This window comes from Pelophylax lessonae, assembly GCF_965119305.1.
Source record: "Pelophylax lessonae genome assembly, chromosome: 4".
In the NCBI taxonomy this organism is placed as follows: domain Eukaryota; kingdom Metazoa; phylum Chordata; class Amphibia; order Anura; family Ranidae; genus Pelophylax; species Pelophylax lessonae.
In genome coordinates, this window is record NC_138771.1 from 629,679,090 (window position 1) to 629,700,056 (window position 20,967).

Below are 20,967 nucleotides of genomic sequence, written 5' to 3' on the forward strand. Positions count from 1 at the left end.
TGGGCATTGAAGGCCACCCTCTTTGCCAGCACACATGTATTATTTGGGCAATTTAACTAGACTTATTTTTAGTGCCGGTTTCCACTAGTGCGACTTGCTGTGCGACTTGACACATGTCAAGTTGCACCAGAGGCATAACTAGAACCTTTAGGGCCCCGGTGCAAGAAACCATGAAGGGCCCCCCAGGCCCCTGGCCGGGGCCCTTCCCTTCAAGCCTGGGGCTCTTCCCACTGATCCTGGGGCCCTTTACTCTCGTTGAGGGGCCCTTTATTACCGTTTCACAAGTTCTGCACTGGGCCCCCTTCCTGCAATCTTGGGGCCTCCCCACAGTGGTGGAATGCCAGGGCCCGGTCGCAAGTGTGACCTTTGCGATCCTGGAAGTTCACCCACTGGTGTCAGTAGTTTTTATTTTTTGGTATTTTAATTGTATTATTTTTTATCATTTTATTTTATTTTTTTACAATGTCACTGACTATGACTCTGTCCATTCAGAAAAGGAAGGAGCTGGTAAATAACATATTTACCGACCCCTTCCTGGTTCTCTATTGTGACACATCCCCTGCAGCACCCAGCAGGAGAGGGGAGGGAGCACAGTGGGGGGGGGGGGGGACCAGGGGAGCACACAGGGGCCCAGAGACAGAAGAACACAAGTGAACAGGATAGGAGGAGTGGCGGGGGCAGCATACAGATGAACCAATCTCCTCCATTTTCCTCCTGCAGCTACAGGAGGAAAAAGGAGGACAGTGATTCCTATACATGCTGCCCCCACCACCCCTCCTATCCAGGTGTACAGGGGAGCTGCATGGGCCCCCTGGAGCATGGGGCCCGGTTGCGATTGCAACCCCTGCAACCCCTGTAGTTACGCCCCTGAGTCGCACACAACGAGTCAAAAGCCATTGATTTTAATTCGGCCCATTTCCACTGCCGCGACTTCAGTTGCGTCGACTTCAAAAATAGTTCATGCACTACTTTTGAGCCGGCTTCAGTGCGACTTCCCTCTATAATGAGGGACAAGTGGCACTGAAAGCCGCAGTTTACTTTTGCTACGAAGTCGCACTAGAAGTAGCACGACTTCGTAGCCGCGGCAGTGGAAACGGAGCCTTAAAGAGAGTTTGTAAAGATACAAACATAGGAGCTGCCATTGTTATCTGGTATTACATATGCAGGCTTATCAGTTCTAAGGGACTATCCACCGACCTGTGTTTCTTAGTTATATTAATCTTGGCTTGATAAACAAGCGATGTCTTGATATATAAGTAGCGTCATGTCACAACTGAGTATAAAAGAGAAGAGAGGAGCCTCTAAGTGTAGCAATATGTTTACATTTAATGAAGGTTCAACATTTAGCAACTCACAAACAGGCACATCTAATTATGCAGGCATCTGGGGTAAAGCTGTCTACATATACTAGTGAAAAAATCTATCAGCGCAATAATTAATGTAAAATATCAAACAATACAGTGATACAGTAATTCCAATAACGGTAATTCCAATAACATGCAAAATGATAATGTTCGGCTGCTAACGCTAATTGTGTTCCCACTCCACAATAAATTAGATAAAAAAAAACAAAGGTAGTGCTGCGCCAGAACATAAATGTGTAATAAACCTAAATGTGCAATCAATGTCCACAAAATACTCAAAATGTGCAAAAATATTCAAATATCAGATGGAGAAATCCAAAAGTTGCTAAAATAATTAATTAATATAATGATATAAAATAAATAGTGATAAAGGAGTCCCAATAATCCCACAAATTTCCAACCCTGCTTCAATTCACCACCACCACAAATTAAAGCCTCTCACCTCAATCTCTGACCCAAGAATCAACCAGGGTCAGATACAGCTTTACCCCACAGGGGTCAAAGCGTGGTAGGAGGGATCGTAGGCAGGACAGCAGAGGGTCTCCCAGGACCAGGTATCAATCATCCATAGGAAGAGATCCCAGTGTACAAGGAGAAGACACAAAAAAAATCTAAGGGTCTCCGCTAGGTAACCTCAATAATTGGGTTCGAGAGGATGTAACGTCCGGTAAGCAGACTCCGCCCCCCTAAACGCATTGCGTCGATGCGCCTACTGAAGAAGTCACCGCCTAGCGCGCCGACGCAACATGTATAGGGGGTGGAGCCTGCTTACCGGACGTCACATCCTCTCGAACCCTTTGCAGAACAGTTCTCTTATATGCACTATCAAGTGCTTTTCCTGTAAGTGCATTATCTTTAATAAATTATTGAGATTACCTAGCAGAGAACCTTCGATTTTTTTGTGTCTTCTGGTGTGATGGCAGGCACCCGGCGCTTCAAATTAAAGCTGACACAGCCCGGCGACGCCGGCTTGTGTGATGTTTCAGCCGGCTCTCTTCCTTTCTTCTCTCTGATCCCCTGAACTGGTAAGGCTGCATTGCTGGGCACTGGTCAGGCTGCATTGCTGGGCACTGGTTGGGCTGCATTGGATGGGCACTGGTCAGGCTGTATTGTTGGGCACTGATCAGGCTGCATTGGATAGGCACTGGTTAGGCTGCATTACTGGACACTTATTGGATAGGCACTGGTCAGGCTGCATTGCTGGGCACTGGTAAGGCTGAATTGCTTGGCACTGGTCAGGCTGCATAGATGGGAACTGGTAAGGCTGCATTGGATGGCCACTGGTCAGGCTACATTGCTGGGCACTGGTCAGGCTGCATTGGATGGGCACTGGGCAGGCTGCATTGCTGGGCACTGGTCAGGCTGCATAGATTGGCACTGGTAAGGCCACATTGGATGTGCACTGGTCAGGCTACATTGCTGGGCACTGTTTAGGCTGCACTGCTGGACACTGGTGAGGCTGCATTGGATGTGCACTGGTCAGGCTGCAATGGATGGACACTGGTCAGGCTGTATTGGATGGGCACTGGTCAGGCTGCATTGGATGGGCACTGGTCTGGCTGAATTGTTGGGCACTGGTGAGACTGCATAGATGGGCACTGGTAAGGCTGAATTTCTGGGCACTGGTCAGGCTGCATTGGCTGGGCACTGATCAGGGTGAATTGCTGGGCACTGGTGAGGCCCTATAGATGGGCACTTGTCAGGCTGCATTGGATGGGCACTAGTAAGGCTGCATTGGATGAGTAGTGGTCAGGGTGCATTGGATGGGCACTGGTCAGGCTGCATTGGATGGGCACTGGTCAGTCTGCATTGGATGGGCACTGGCCAGGCTGCATTGCTGGGCACTGGTAAGGCTGCATTGCTGGGCACTGGTGAGGCTGCATAAATGGGCACTGGTGAGGCTGCATTGCTGGGCACTGGTTAGGCTTCATTGCTGGGCACTGGTGAGGCTTCATAGCTGAGCACTGGTCAGGCTGCATTGGATGGGCACTGGTCAGGCTGCATTGGATGGGCACTGGTCAGGCTGCATTGGATGGACACTGGTCAGGCTGCATGGATGGGCACAAGTCAGGCTGCATTGGATGGGCACTGGTCAGGCTGCATTGCTAGGCACTGGTCAGGCTGCATTGGATGGGTACTGGACAGGCTGAATTGGATGGGCACTGGTCAGGCTGCATTGGATGGGCACTGGTCAGGCTGCATTGCTGGGCACTGGTAAGGCTGCATTGCTGGGCACTGGTGAGGCTGCATAAATGGGCACTGGTGAGGCTGCATTGCTGGGCACTGGTTAGGCTTCATTGCTGGGCACTGGTCAGGCTTCATAGCTGAGCACTGGTCAGGCTGCATTGGATGGGCACTGGTCAGGCGGCATTGGATGGGCATAGGTCAGGCTGCATTGGATGAACACTGGTCAGGCTGCATTGCTGGGCACAAGTCAGGCTGCATTGGATGGGCACAAGTCAGGCTGCATTGGATGGGCACTGGTCAGGCTGCATTGGTAGGCACTGGTCAGGCTGCATTGGATGGGTACTGCACAGGCTTAATTGGATGGGCACTGGTCAGGCTGCATTGGATGGGCACTGGTCAGGCTGCATTGGATGGGCACTGGTCAGGCTGCATTACTGTCACTGGTCAGGCTGCATTGCTGGGCACTGGCTATGCTGCTATTAGTCAACAACAATGATTGATGGCTGGGACCCAGCAATCTGCAAAGCAGATGATTGTAAACAACACAGAGCTCTTTCCAGGCAGCGGGGATGACGCAATTTTTGTTTCCCTGCAAAGCAGGGAATAAAAACTGACACATCCCTAGTTGAAGTTCCACACAGTAAACACTCCAAGCATATAACCCTTTGATCGCCCCTAGATGTTTAACCCCTTCCCAACCAGTGTCATTAGTGACAGTGCATATTATTATCGCTGATCACTGTATTAGTGTCACTGGAGATGTTAGTGGCAGTTAGTCAGTTCCCACAAAGTGTCAGTTAGTGCCTGATTTTCTGACGCACTATCACAGTCCTGTTATAATTCGCTGATCACTGCCATTACTAGTATAATAAAAATATAAATAAATACATAAATAAATAAATACAAATTCCATTGTATATACCATAGTTTGTAGAAGCTATAACTTTTGTGCAAACCAATTAATATACGCTTATTGGGATTTTTTTTTTACCAAAAAATATGTAGCAGAATACATTTTGTTCCAAATGTATGAAGAAATTTTTTTTTTTTTTTCAAAATGTTTGATTTTTTCATGTATATAAAAAAGGATTATAATTTATAACAAACTTTGTTGCAGATTCCTACACTTTGTTATTCTGAAGAAATCCCCGTCAGTTCCTCTGTGCTGAGTGGGTCTAATGGGAGTGGTTTCATAATTATCAATCAGCTGTGCAGCTGCAGAGCACTAATGAGGAAATCTGCTGGGCGTGCATCCCTTTAAGGCTTGTATCCACTATAAGAAAAAAGGGCAAGAATTTTCATCCAAAAAACTTTCGCATGATTTTCGCATAGAGGGTACACAACTTTCAACAGCTGACTCCAACTTTTCATAAGAAAATCCCCGAAAGGGACAAATTCCCAAATTTTTCTTGTATAGGAACAGAACAAACTAATTTTGTTTAACCAAGTCCCAAATAGCCGGCGTACATATACTGTGCACAGTGGCAGGTCGGCTCGTTCCCGCGAAACGAAGCGCGTCTGGCGGCGCGCACACACCCATTCTCCACAGGGGAAGCTGATCTACAGGTTTGGCAGCCTCAATTGCCGCCGGAAACCCGCGATCACTCCCCGTGGAGACAGAATGGCTGTTCTGTCAGCAATGGACACAAGGCTCCTGTGTTCCCATACCTTTTGAGATGGGAACAAGGGACACCTACTAGCAAAAGAATATAGGCATAGAACACACCCATGCCACGCCCCCTTAAAGGAGACTTGTACAAAAAATGATTAGTGAAGCCGACAAATGCTTTTTTTTATCACCACTATTCCTTTATATTGGCTTTTAACATGTACCAATGTGGAAATTTAGAAATTGGATGAAAGGTTTAGCAATGGGAAACACTTTTTGAAAGATAAAAATTGCATTTTTATATACAACTATATAGATCAGACCAAAATGAGGGACAAATGAGGAAAGAGGGACAGACGGACTTTGTTCCAAATTAGGGACAGTGGGGAGCTATGTGTTCCTCCTATGTAGGAACAAAGGTCCCTGTGTTCATTCCCTAAGTACATCCCCCCAAACAGTTAGAAAGCACCCCCTAGGTACACATTTAACCCTTTGATCACCCATAGTGGTAACCCCTTTCCTGCCAGTGTCATTATTACAGTAACAGTGAAGATTTTTAGCACTGATTACTGTAGTTATGTCACTGGTCCCCCCAAAAGTGTCAAAAATGTCAGTTAGGGGTCCGATCTGTCCCGCTAAAAATCGCTGATCACCGCCATTACTAGTTAAAAAATAAAATAAAATAAAATAAAAATGACATAAATCTTTCTTCTAGTTTGTAGGCGTGATAACTTTTGCGCAAACCAATCAATATACACTTATACATATGTGTAAAATCCATGTAGCAGAATACAAATTGGCCCTAAAATGATGAAAATGGGCACTGGTCAGGCTGCATTGCTGGGCACTGGTAAGGCTGCATTGCTGGGCACTGGTGAGGCTGCATAAATGGGCACTGGTGAGGCTGCATTGCTGGGCACTGGTTAGGCTTCATTGCTGGGCACTGGTCAGGCTTCATAGCTGAGCACTGGTCAGGCTGCATTGGATGGGCACTGGTCAGGCTGCATTGGATGGGCATAGATCAGGCTGCATTGGATGGACACTGGTCAGGCTGCATTGCTGGGCACAAGTCAGGCTGCATTGGATGGGCACAAGTCAGGCTGCATTGGATGGGCACTGGTCAGGTTGCATTGCTAGGCACTGGTCAGGCTGCATTGGATGGGTACTGCACAGGCTGAATTGGATGGGCACTGGTCAGGCTGCATTGGATGGGCACTGGTCAGGCTGCATTGGATGGGCACTGGTCAGGCTGCATTACTGTCACTGGTCAGGCTGCATTGCTGGGCACTGGCTATGCTGCTATTAGTCAACAACAATGATTGATGGCTGGGACCCAGCAATCTGCAAAGCAGATGATTGTAAACAACACAGAGCTCTTTCCAGGCAGCGGGGATGACGCAATTTTTGTTTCCCTGCAAAGCAGGGAATAAAAACTGACACATCCCTAGTTGAAGTTCCACACAGTAAACACTCCAAGCATATAACCCTTTGATCGCCCCTAGATGTTTAACCCCTTCCCAACCAGTGTCATTAGTGACAGTGCATATTATTATCGCTGATCACTGTATTAGTGTCACTGGAGATGTTAGTGGCAGTTAGTCAGTTCCCACAAAGTGTCAGTTAGTGCCTGATTTTCTGACGCACTATCACAGTCCTGTTATAATTCGCTGATCACTGCCATTACTAGTATAATAAAAATATAAATAAATACATAAATAAATAAATACAAATTCCATTGTATATACCATAGTTTGTAGAAGCTATAACTTTTGTGCAAACCAATTAATATACGCTTATTGGGATTTTCTTTTTTACCAAAAAATATGTAGCAGAATACATTTTGTTCCAAATGTATGAAGAAATTTGATTTTTTTGGATTTTTTGTAATTGTATATGTTTTATAGTAGAAAATAACGTTTTTTTTTTTTTTTTTTTTCAAAATGTTTGTTTTTTTCATGTATATAAAAAAAGATTATAATTTATAACAAACTTGTTGCAGATTCCTACACTTTGTTATTCTGAAGAAATCCCTGTCAGTTCCTCTGTGCTGAGTGGGTCTAATGAGAGTGGTTTCATAATTATCAATCAGCTGTGCAGCTGCAGAGCACTAATGAGGAAATCTGCTGGGTGTGCATCCCTTTAAGGCTTGTATCCACTATAAGAAAAAAGGGCAAGAATTTTCATCCAAAGAACTTTCGCCCGATTTTCGTATAGAGGGTACACAACTTTCAACAGCTGACTCCAACTTTTCATACGAAAATCCCCGAAGGGACACATTCCCAAATTTTTCTTGTATAGGAACAGAACGAACTAATTTTGTTTAACCAAGTGCCAACTAGCCGGCGTACATATACTGTGGCACAGTGGCAGGTCGGCTCGTTCCCGCGAAATGAAGTGCATCTGGCGGCGTGCACACACCCATTCTCCACAGGGGAAGCTGATCTACAGGTTTGGCAGCCTCAATTGCCGCCGGAAACCCGCGATCACTCCCCGTGGAGACAGAATGGCTGTTCTGTCAGCAATGGACACAAGGCTCCTGTGTTCCCATACCTCCCAAACTTTTTGAGATGGGAACAAGGGACACCTACTAGCAAAAGTATGTAGGCATAGAACACACCCCCTGCCACGCCCCCTTAAAGGAGACTTGTACAAAAAATGATTAGTGAAACCGACAAATGCTTTTTTTTATCACCACTATTCCTTTATATTGGCTTTTAACATGTACCAATGTGGAAATTTAGAAATTGGATGAAGGGTTTAGCAATGGGAAACACTTTTTGAAAGATAAAAATTGCATTTTTATATACAACTATATAGATCAGACCAAAATGAGGAACAAATGAGGAAAGAGGGACAGACGGACTTTGTTCCAAATCAGGGATAGTTGGGAGCTATGTGTTCCTCCTATGTAGGAACAAAGGTCCCTGTGTTCATTCCATAAGTACATCCCCCAAACAGTTAGAAAGCACCCCCTAAGTACACATTTAACCCTTTGATCACCCATAGTGTTAACCCCTTTCCTGCCAGTGTCATTATTACAGTAACAGTGAAGATTTTTAGCACTGATTACTGTAGTAATGTCACTGGTCCCCCCAAAAGTGTCAAAAATGTCAGTTAGGGGTCCGATCTGTCCCGCTAAAAATCGCTGATCACTGCCATTACTAGTTAAAAAATAAAATAAAATAAAAATGACATAAATCTTTCTTCTAGTTTGTAGGCGTGATCACTTTTGCGCAAACCAATCAATATACACTTATACATATGTGTAAAATCCATGTAGTAGAATACAAATTGGCCCTAAAATGATGAAAAAATTAGATTTTTACATTTGCTTTATTGGGAATGTTATATCGCAGAAAGTGAAAAATATTGTTTTTTTTTTTTTCTTTCAGAATTGTCGCTCTTTTTTTGTTTATAGCGCAAAAAACAAAAATCGCAGAGGTGATCAAATCCCCCCCCAAAAGAAAGTTCTATTTGTGGGGAAAAAAAGACATACATTTTTCTTGAGTACCGCTTCGCATGAACTCGCAATTGTCAGTTAAAGTAACGCAGCGCCGAATCGCAAAAAATGGCCTGGTCCTTAAGGGGTCAAACCCTCCGGTCCAGAATTAGTTAATGTGTACTGTTTTCATACAATTTTCATACACGCAAAATTCAGAAAAAGAAAGACTGGGCATAATCAGAAACATAAAAAAAAGCCTTTGTCGTACGAGAATTTTTGTACAAATTTTCGCTCATCGGTTTCGATTTTCTGTGAAACAACAAGGAAAATTGAACGATCAATCGCCTGATTTTCTTATAGTGTGTACCCCACTTAAGACGTGTTCCTATTGAGAGTATCTCACCAAAAATGACATTTTTGTTGCAGGGGATGCCCGAAATCTGACTTGTATCTTAGTGCAGACTTCTGGGAAAATTGGTGAGCCAATCACACAAGCAGGAAATTATGTTTCTGGGGGTGTGGTCAGTACACATTCTGTGTACAGAACAGCTCCAGGTCGCCATATTGAATTTTATAGAAAATGACAGCACTGCAGATTGAAAAGGAAAGGTATGCTGAGCGTTGAGTATTTTAATTTAGAATAAAAAATTTTCAAAAGTGTTCAAACATATCCAATGTCAGTATGAAGATTCGTATGTTATTTTATTTTAAATCCCAAGCACTATATATAGCACAATGAGGGCATCCGTTTTATGCAGTATATCGCTGAGCCCGGGGTTCACACCGAATGTGGCTTTGAAATTGCGCTACTTCAGCACGATTTCAAAGCCGCCAGTCAGTGTGATTTCATGTGCGGCTTGCCAACATCTGTACCATTTCATGCAGATATGTCAATGCAAGTCGCACATGAAATTGCCAAAAATAGTGCAGGAAACTATTTCAAACCGGTACAAGTGGGAGTCGCACTGATTTGAAATGGTTCCATAGCTACAAACAGGTGCGACTTGTCATGCGATTTTGAACTGGTAAATGACATGACAAGTCCCACCGGAATGAACAGGGACTGAAAGAAAGAAGATCTTACCTTCATTTTAGAAGAAGGTTCTTTACAGTCAGACCGGTTAAACTGGGGAATTAGTGATGGACGAACATCGGCCGGGGCGGTTCGCGAACGCCAGCCGCAAATTTTCTCAAAAGTCAGCGAACCACGAGTTCGCGGCGGGCCCCATTGACTTTAATGGGAGGCGAACTTTAAAAACCTTTAGGCCATATTTGCAGCCACAAAAGACTTACTAGCTGTGCACAAATAGCCCCAGCACATGGACAATGTCATAACAGAAGTATTGCAATTGAAAAAGTTGCCCTGCATTTTTTTATTTTTTTTTTACAGCAAAAAATATATATATTATTTTTCATAAATCAGCCAGCCGGTAAATACATGTCTAATACATATAGGGTCCATTCATACATCTGTAAAATGGGTCCGCATCCATTCCACAATTTGGCGGAACCTTTACAGATCCATTGATTTTCATTTCCAGTCTGAAAAATTAGGCATTCACAGGATTCAGAAGTAAGTGTCGCCCATTCCAGGCCCCAAACATTAGCCCACATGCGTTTACCTGACAGTAGTGTTGAGCGAACACGGACTGTATTATTCGTGTTCGTACCGAATAATTGGATTTTTTGTACCCGAACACGGACACGGACACTTTACTGTATGTTCGGGTAAAAATCCGTGTTCGGTCGTTTTATTTCCGGGTTTTGCATGCTTTGGCGCTCTTTTCATGGCGGGCTTTCAACAGCCAATCAACAATCGTTTAACTGGTGTGCCTTAAGCCATCCCAGCCATGCCTGCAAATGTCTCAGTAGCTGTGATTGGCCGTCTGAAGCATGTGACCAAGTCTTTATAAGTTCGAGGCAGCCGCAGCGGCGTCATTATGCTGCTTAGATTCAGGGACAGAGCACACATCAACGTGCTGGCTGCTGATTAGGGAAAGATAGGCAGGAAAAAACCATTTGTGTCCGGATAGAATTGAGGGACAGGTCGGAGTGTTTAGGCAGGGCGAGTTGTAGGCATTTTAGGGATAGAGTCTGCTGAATTATATAGGGTCAGTGTCTTCTACAAACTACAATCGATATTGCTGTGTGGGGGGTGGGGTCTGCACTCAATCCTGATCTACGATCTCTTCTCAATCCTGTTAGGGACAGAGTCTGCTGAATTTTAGGGAAACTGTGTTCTACAAACTACAATCGATATTGCTGTGTGGTGTGGGATTGGAGATAGGCAGGTGTCAGTGATCCACATCCATTTTTCTGTGTGTGAGCTGCAGTGAACACAATCTTTTTGGGCTGCAGTGAACACAATCTTTTTGGGCTGCAGTGAACACAATCTTTTTGGGCTGCAGTGAACACAATCTTTTTGGGCTGCAGTGAACACAATCTTTTTGGGGTGCAGTGAACAAAATCTTTTTGGGGTGCAGTGAACACAATCCTTTTTGGTGTGCAGTGAACACAATCTTTGTGGGGTGCAGTGAACAAAATCCTTTGTGGGGTGCAGTGAACACAATCTTTTTGGGGTGCAGTGAACAATATCCTTTTTGGGGTGCAGTGAACAACATCCTTTTTGGGGTGCAGTGAACACAATCTTTTTGGGGTGCAGTGAACAAAATCCTTTGTGGGGTGCAGTGAACACAATCTTTTTGGGGTGCAGTGAACACAATCTTTTTGGGGTGGAGTGAACAACATCCTTTTTGGGGTGCAGTGAACAAAATCCTTTTTGGGGTGCAGTGAACAAAATCATTTTTGGGGTGCAGTGAACACAATCTTTTTGGGGTGCAGTGAACACAATCTTTGTGGGGTGCAGTGAACACAATCTTTTTGGGGTGGAGTGAACAACATCCTTTTTGGGGTGCAGTGAACAACATCCTTTTTGGGGTGCAGTGAACACAATCTTTTTGGGGTGCAGTGAACACAATCTTTGTGGGGTACAGTGAACAGAATCTTTGTGGGGTGCAGTGAACACAATCTTTGGGGGGTACAGTGAACACAATCTTTGTGAGGTGCAGTGAACACAATCTTTGTGGGGTGCAGTGAACACAATCATTGTGGGGTGCAGTGAACTCAATCTTTGTGGGGTACAGTGAACACAATCTCATACTGAAGGTTTGAGGGTGCTGCCTGTTCCATACTCCCCCTACTCCTCATCTAGCCTTTTAGGGGTACAAACAATAGTAATTGGGGCCTAGTGTGGTTGTGTACGTGTGATATACATACACTTTTTTGGGATCATATTTTCTATTCCGCTATTTAATCAAAAACCTTTGGGGATCAGTTAAATTGGGGGATAGTCTGTGTTGGTACGTGTGAGAGAGATCCACCTTTCCAAGTTGTTGGGGTTCATCTCATACTTCTGAAGGTTTGAGGGTGCTGCCTGTTCCATACTCCCCCTACTCCTAGCCTTTTAGGGGTACAAACAATAGTAATTGGGGCCTAGTGTGGTTGTGTACGTGTGATATACATACACTTTTTTGGGATCATATTTTCTATTCCGCTATTTAATCAAAAACCTTTGGGGATCAGTTAAATTGGGGGATAGTCTGTGTTGGTACGTGTGAGAGAGATCCACCTTTCCAAGTTGTTGGGGTTCATCTCATACTTCTGAAGGTTTGAGGGTGCTGCCTGTTCCATACTCCCCCTACTCCTAGCCTTTTAGGGGTACAAACAATAGTAATTGGGGCCTAGTGTGGTTGTGTACGTGTGATATACATACACTTTTTTGGGATCATATTTTCTATTCCGCTATTTAATCAAAAACCTTTGGGGATCAGTTAAATTGGGGGATAGTCTGTGTTGGTACGTGTGAGAGAGATCCACCTTTCCAAGTTGTTGGGGTTCATCTCATACTTCTGAAGGTTTGAGGGTGCTGCCTGTTCCATACTCCCCCTACTCCTAGCCTTTTAGGGGTACAAACAATAGTAATTGGGGCCTAGTGTGGTTGTGTACGTGTGATATACATACACTTTTTTGGGATCATATTTTCTATTCCGCTATTTAATCAAAAACCTTTGGGGATCAGTTAAATTGGGGGATAGTCTGTGTTGGTACGTGTGAGAGAGATCCACCTTTCCAAGTTGTTGGGGTTCATCTCATACTTCTGAAGGTTTGAGGGTGCTGCCTGTTCCATACTCCCCCTACTCCTAGCCTTTTAGGGGTACAAACAATAGTAATTGGGGCCTAGTGTGGTTGTGTACGTGTGATATACATACACTTTTTTGGGATCATATTTTCTATTCCGCTATTTAATCAAAAACCTTTGGGGATCAGTTAAATTGGGGGATAGTCTGTGTTGGTACGTGTGAGAGAGATCCACCTTTCCAAGTTGTTGAGGTTCATCTCATACTTCTGAAGGTTTGTGGGTGCTGCCTGTTCCATACTCCCCCTACTCCTAGCCTTTTAGGGGTACAAACAATAGTAATTGGGGCCTAGTGTGGTTGTGTACGTGTGATATACATACACTTTTTTGGGATCATATTTTCTATTCCGCTATTTAATCAAAAACCTTTGGGGATCAGTTAAATTGGGGGATAGTCTGTGTTGGTACGTGTGAGAGAGATCCACCTTTCCAAGTTGTTGGGGTTCATCTCATACTTCTGAAGGTTTGAGGGTGCTGCCTGTTCCATACCCCCCCTACTCCTCATCTAGCCTTTTAGGGGTACAAACAATAGTAATTGGGGCCTAGTGTGGTTGTGTACGTGCGAGATACATACACTTTTTTTGATCATATTTCCTATTCCGCTATTCAATAAAAACCTTTGAGGATCAATTGAATTGCGGGATAGTCTGTGTCGGTACGTGTGAGAGAGATCCACCTTTCCAAGTTGTTGGGGTTCATCTCATACTTCTGAAGGTTTGAGGGTGCTGCCTGTTCCATACTCCCCCTACTCCTCATCTAGCCTTTTAGGGGTACAAACAATAGTAATTGGGGCCTAGTGTGGTTGTGTACGTGTGATATACATACACTTTTTTTGGATCATATTTTCTATTCCGCTATTCAATAAAAACCTTTCTAGGGCAAGATCTTAAATTACAGAAATATGAGGAGACCGTCAAATAAGGGCCGTGGCCTGGGTCGTGGTGCTGCTGGTAGAGCTCCTGTTGCAAGGAGAGGACATGGTCGATCTGTGCCAGCTACACGCACAAGTGAAACACCTTCCTCAAGTGTGAGTAGGCGACAGAACCTGCATCAGTATTTGGTAGGGCATCAAACGCCCCTAGAAGTGATGAGGCCAGAACAAGTTGAGGCGATAGTAGATTGGTTTGCTGCTGACAGTGCCTCCAGTTCCTTCACATTGTCTCCCACCCAGTCTACTGCAGAAAGGTCAGAGTTGGCACCTGCAGCCAATGTCCAACCGTCTTTCACCTCACCCCCTTGCAAATCAGGCCAGCAGTCTGAGCCCCAAGCCATACAGCAGTCTCTTATTCTTTTTGAGGACTCTGTCAGCAGGGTTTCCCAGGGCCATCCACCTAGCCCTGCCCCAGAAGTGGAAGAGATTGAGTGCAGCGATGCCCAACCACTTATTTCTCAAGATGAGTACATGCAAGGATCATCGCAGCACGTCTCCGATGATGACGAAACGCAGGTGCCAACTGCTGCGGCGTTCAGAATTGTGGAGACTGACAAGGAGGGCAGGGGTGAAGACTGGGTGGAAGATGATGTGGAGGACGATGAGGTCCTCGACCCCACATGGAATGAACGTCATGCAGGTGAACTGAGTAGTTTGGAGGAAGAGGCGGTGGTCGCACAGAGCCACCAGCACAGCAGAAGAGGGAGCAGGGTGCAGAAGCGGAGCGGCCGTGCCCTAGACACTACGCCCGCTACTGCCCAACGCAGCAAGGGAACGAGCGCACCAAAGTCAGCTCAAAGGAGTTCTCTAGCGTGGAAGTTCTTTAGAAAATGTGCTGATGACAGGACACGAGTGGTTTGCACCCTGTGCAATCAGAGCTTGAAGCGAGGCATGAACCTTCTCAACCTGAGCACAACCTGCATGATCAGGCATCTAAGTGCAAAGCACGAGCTGCAGTGGAGTACACACCTTCAAAACCAAGAAACGTCTCTGGCTCATCCTGCTTCCTCTTCTGCTGCAGTCTCGGCCGCTCCAGCCACATCTGTAGTGATACCGGCACCTGCCACCCCGCAAACAGACGATCTGTCAGCAACACCACCACCTGGGTCACCAACAACCATCTCCACAATGTCCCGTGGAAGCGTTCAGCTTTCCATCTCCGCAGCCTATTGCATTAAGGTGTGCACCCCAAAGTTGAAATACACATGCATGTGTTTGCCAGCAGGGAGAGTAATGTATCGGGGCCATGTACCTGTAGGCAAGGAGAAATAGAGCAGAGCAGGTCCCAGGGAGATCTTTCCCATCTCCTCACTGGCAATGCTATGTGCCCTAGGTGATTAGGGTGTGCCCAGGCACACCCAGCACACCCTGTGCGCACGCCTATGTCACCGCCACATCCACCACCACCTCAACCTCCCTCCTACTCCATATGGGCCTCGTCCTTCAGAGATGAAGAAGAACATTGTTTTATTTTTCTGTTTTTTTTTGTTGTTTTAAGTTATTTCCCTATCCACATTTGTTTGCAGAGCACTTGCCATGCTCTTAATTACGTTTTGCTGCCATTTGCAGCACTCTAGCCCTTTCCTTTGGTGTTTTAGAGCCATTTTAGTGCCTTAAAGTTCGGGTCCCCATTGACTTCAATGGGGTTCGGTGTCCGGGAAAAGTTCGGTAAAAGTCCGGGACACGGACCCGGACTTTTTTTTAAAGTTCGGCCGAACCCGTCGAACACGGACATCTAGGTGTCCGCTCAACCCTACCTGACAGCTAAGTACATGGTATTCTGTGGCTGTGGCTGAAGGTACATTAGGCATTCACACAGTATACAGAAGTAAGTGTCGGCCTGTATGGCTAGAGGTATGGTAGGTGTTCACAGTACACAGAGCCATAAGTGTCGGCCTGTATAGGCTCCAAAAATTAGCTCACATGGTTTGAACTGACAGCAAAAAACTTTTTGATGGCTAGAGGTATGGTAGGCGTTCACAGTACACAGAACCGTAAGTTTGGCGCTGTGTGTACCAGACTTCACTCAGCAAACTAGGCAATATTGTTGCATGACACAAATACACTTGAAAAAGTTTACTCAGATAACACTCCACTTCAATATGTGACATTGCCTCCATAATTGGGGCGGGGGCAATCTGTCTATCACACCAGTTATAATACATTATAAGTGCTTTTGTCACTGTGTGTAGTGTTGCTGCAGAAACGCTCAGTCTCACCACCACACCGGTCACAATGCTGCACAGTGCACAATAATACTGCTAATCCACTATAATATGCTTTCTACAAAGTATATTATACTGTGGATTATCCCCCCCCCCCTGTTTAGTGCACTGCACAGCAATACCAAAAGATTTGCAGCCCTTTAAATGACTTTTGTGGACATTAACAGAGCAATTTGTGTGTAACTGCAGCCGAACTCTAACTGCCCCTAAAGCAACCACAGGATACCTGGCCCTATAGTAAAGAGATTGTAATAGACCCTAAAACGACATTGGAGCATTTTAAATGACTTTGGTGGACATTGACAAAGCGATTTCTGTATGACTGCAGCCGATCTCTAACTGCCCCTACAGCAACCACAGGATACCTCTCCCTAAGCTCAAAAGATCCTAGACCTATACCGAACAATACCAGCCCTGAAAAGGACTTTTGTGGATCTTCAAAACGCTATATGTGTCTAGCAAACTCTTCCCGACGAGCACAGCAGACCTCTCCCTACACTGGCAGAAAGGGGAATGTGAAATGGCCGCCATATCGGGCATATTTATAGGGTAGGGGTCTGTCCATGTGCTGGAATGTTTCAATTGGCTGTCCCATTCCACATGACGGCTGTGTCACGGGTCAAAGTTCTCCCCAATGTAAACAAATATGGCCACCCCGAACGACACCATGTGTTCGCAAATTTGGCGGGTAGAGAACAAGAAAAATTTGCCGCGAACCGACCGCCGGGCGAACCGCAAGGCCATTTCTACTGGGGAATGCTTTATCTGGTGATAGTGGTTTAAAAAATAATAATGAAATATAATAAAGAAAGGGATAATTTTTTAGCAACTATACATTGTCATAATTTATAATAATCAAAAGCTAAGAGACCAATACAATCTAGGGCAGGGGTCACAATTGGCCGCTACAGGATTTTTCTCTGGCCAGCACCTAGGGTTAGTGGTGTATCCTGATGATTAATTAATACTGATGATTAATATCAGCAGAGGCTGCCTACAGTCTCTGCTTCAACATTCCCCATGTAAGGGGGGGGAGGCTCCAATGTAGGGGGGACTCTGATGGGGACCCTGATGTAAGGGGGGGAGGCTCTAATGTAAGGGGAACTCTGATCAGGACCCTTATGTAGGAGGGACTCTAATAATGCCTGATGTAAGGGCCCTCCCCTTACATCAGGCATTATTAGAGTCCCTCGCACATAATGCTCCAATGGGGCCCCTGATAAAAATGTAACTCTGATGGGAACTCTTATGTAAGGGGGACTCTGATAGTGACCCCATTGTAAGGAGGACTCCAATGAGGACCCTGATAAGAGTGGAACTCTGATCGGGGCTCTAATGTAAGGGGGGCTTTAACGGGCACCCTGATGTAAAGAGGAGCTCTCATAGGGACCCTGATATAAGGATGGACTCTGCTGAGAACCCTGATGTAAAGGAGGTTCTGATCCCTCCTCTGATGTAGGAGGGATTCTGTTAGGAAGACTGATGTATAAGGGACCCTAATGGGGATTTTTTTTCAGCCCACAAATATTTGTAAAATATACAATGTGGCCCTTGTACTAAAAAGTTTGGAGAGCCCTGATTTAGGGAACCAATTTCACTGCCCTTAGGAGAGCATTTTCCCCTTCTGTGTGGCCCAAGGAGCTCTTGTTTTTCTTTCCTTTGAACCAAAACTTTGGGAGATGTGAGAGAGAGAGACACATTTAACTCTATAACAACACATTCAATAAAATCCAGTAGGGTGTCTGGGACCCACGTAATGGAATTGGAAGATGGGCAAATTTGGAAAACCAAATTCTAAGAAATTGCCTCGCGAGTTGGTTCTCTAGCACCTACAAAAAAAACCTAAAATATCATTTTTAGTTAGGCTGACCCTTAAAAATGAATGTATTTTTTTTATGTTTTTTTTATGTATTTTTACATAATGAATGTATGTTTCTTTATATATTTGAATATGTTGCATTCTCATTTTCAGCCACCAGGTGGAAATATAGCCTCCTCCCAGCTATGTACAAACTTTCAGTCAGACAGAGAGAGAGACCAAAATCAAACAGATTCTGCTGTACTCTCTTTAGAAAACCTATTATCCTTGTCATTGGACTAGATTGTATTATGTTTATTTGTAGTACAAATATATATATAAAGAGCACAAAACAAATTATACAAAAAAGTAAAGCCAAAGGAAATTATTTATACAGTGACCCTAATTCCCGGCACCAGACATACAATGACATGAAACATATATGGAGCTAGGAGCCCCTTTACTTTACCATTGATGATTAGTCTGGTTCCTCCTCCATACTGAATTTCATCTTCATATTGGTTGTCACCTGCACACCATTTGACCACCACAAAGCAGTGAAATGAAGTGTTGTCTGCCTTCGTCACATCCTTTATCATTAGATTAGTCATTCTTTCTATGGATGTCCGATGTCTATATGTAGAATGAACCATTTCCTGGTAGGGGTGGAAGGCGTACGGTCCGGTTACATTCCCCACTCTCCAGTATACATTGACTCGTAGAACATCTCTTTCTGAATACTGACCATTAAGGGTGTAGGAGCAGGTAAGGTTCACCGAATGTCCTTCTTGTACTGAGATCTCATTAGTTAGCAGATCCCAGGATAGTTGGTAATCTGTATGGAAAAAAAATGTAGGAAATAAGCCAATCCACGTATGTGAAACAGCGAGATCCAGTCCTGCTTGTACATAACAAGATCTAGTCTCTAAATAAGCGTTTCTCAGGCAGGGTTCCATGGATCCCTAGCGTTCCTCTAGTCTAGAGGTTAAACAAGGTTCCTTGGGCAATGGCCAATTTCTGCCTTAGGGAGAAGTAACCACTGACACCTGTGATCTTTTTAGTTATCTGTAAGGAGGGAAAGCTCCCAATGATCACAAATGTATGGAGCATCCTATCCAGTGACCATCACAGTAATGTACAATAATCTAAAGATATAGTACCTATTAGCAGGGAACGTTATTTTTAGGGGTCCTTCATCAAAAAAAAAAGTTGGAAAACGCTGGTCTTGTTGTGTTGCCTTCTACACTCATATCTTGCTGTGTGTACCTATATATTCTGAATAGAACAGGGTGTCTGTCACTTAGTTTAACCCCTTGCCGACCGCCCCTTGCAGATTTACTGCGGCAGGCCAGCTCGGCTGTGCATAATCACGTAGATCTACATGGTTATGTGCACGTGGTCTTGGCGTAGCAGTGCTCTCGCTGTGATTAGACACAGCGGGAGTCAGACCGGGGGAGGAGCAGGCTGGATCGCCGCCGGCCTCCCGCAATCTTTAGAGAAACTGACAGGAGAGCCACCTGCCTATTTAACCACTTGCCTACTGTGCACTTAAACACCCTTGCCATCCAGGCCAATTTTCAGCTTTCAGTGCTCGCACACGTTGACTGACAATTGCGCGGTCATGCTACACTGTACCCATATGAAATTTTTATCATTTTTTTCACACAAATAGAGCTTTCTTTTGGTGGTATTTAATCATCTCTGGGTTTTTTATTTTTTACAAAAAAAAAAAGAATAAAGACAGAAAATTTTGAAAAAAAAAAGTTTTCTTATTTTCTGCGAGTAAATTTTGAAAATAAATTTTTCTCCCTCACTGATGGGCGCTGATGAGGCGGCACTGATGGGCACTGATAGGCTGCACTGATGGGCACTGATGAGGTGGCACTTATGGGCACTGATGAGGTGGCACTTATGGGCACTGATGAGGAGGTACTAATATGCCGCACTGATGAGCACTGATAGGCGGCATTGATAGGCGGCACTGATAGGCGGCACTGATGAGCACTGATAGGCGGCACTGCTGGGCACTGAGAGGTGGCACTGAGAGGTGGCACTGCTGGGCACTGAGAGGCGGCACTAAGGGGCGGCACTGATGGGCACTGATAGGCGGCACTGATGGGCACTGGCGGATGGCACTGATGGACACTGACGGGTGGCACTGATGAGCACTGATGGGCGGCACTGATGAGCACTGATGGGCAGCACCATCAGTGCCCACACTCAGTGCCCATAGTGCTGCCAGTCAGTGCTCATCAGTGCCTAGATGAGCAGGCACTCATGGGCACTGACTGGCAGCACTATGGGCACTGATTGAGGGCATTGATGGGGGCACTGATGGCGGGCACTGTGGGCACTGATGGGGGGGCAATGTGTGTGTTTTTTTTACCTTTAGTAATCAGGGCACTGGTGATCGGTGCCCTGATTACATTGCTGTGTCCCCAGCGGCTGTCGGCTCCCCCTCCTTCCTCACACTGCAGTCTCCGTGTGAGGAAGGAGCGCCGGCGATGAGAGATGATCTCATATGTTTACATATGAGATCATCTCTCATTGGACGGCTTGATCACGTGGTGAATGGCCGCTGTGATTGGCCATTCACCACGATCTGTGATCGGCCGTGTCCAAGGGACACGGCCGACACAGATTCTCCCCGATGCGCTCGAGGGAGCGCGCGGGGAGACTCTTTCTGGGAGGCCGTTTAAAAACGGCCTCCCGAAAATTCAAGTCCGCGCTGCAGCCCTATATATAGGCTGTAGCGCGGATGTGAGGGAGTTAAAGCAGAGTTCCGTGGAGTTCCGCCACCCCCCCCAAAAAAAAAAAATAATAATTTATTATTTATTATTACATATACTGTAGCTGCTGACGTTTACTATTAGCACACTTATCTGTCCTGGAGTCCAGCGATTTCCTGGAGTCCAGTAACAGCCGTTTCCATTGGCTGTTGGGTGCTGCCACCGCCATTGTCGGTCAGAGAACCCGGCAGTGAAGCCTTGCAGCTTCACGGGCGGGTCCCTACTGCGCATGCGCAAAGCAGGCTGCACATTTGGATTGGCTCGGCGGTGGGGGAAGGAGGAGGGGGCCAAACTTCCGAGGGATAGCGCCTCAGCGCCGTTGCCCGGAATTGGGGAAGGCTACCTGTCAAAAACAGGTACCCATTTCTCCCCTCCCCCCGACAGGGGCCAAATGTGGCACCGGAGGGGCAGAGGAAGCAAATGAGCG

The 20,967-nt window shown here is 45.5% G+C and overlaps 1 protein-coding gene across 2 annotated transcripts in view; it reads right to left on the reverse strand.

The window, feature by feature from the left end:
- Positions 1–20,967, reverse strand: part of LOC309551920 (uncharacterized protein) — a 199,725-nt gene that overhangs the window by 138,684 nt on the left and 40,074 nt on the right. For both annotated transcript variants that reach the window (XM_082252639.1, XM_082252640.1), the window contains exon 4: positions 18,221–18,586. In XM_082252639.1, coding sequence (XP_082108765.1) covers positions 18,221–18,586 — 366 coding nt within the window. The remainder of the gene's footprint in view (positions 1–18,220; positions 18,587–20,967) is intronic.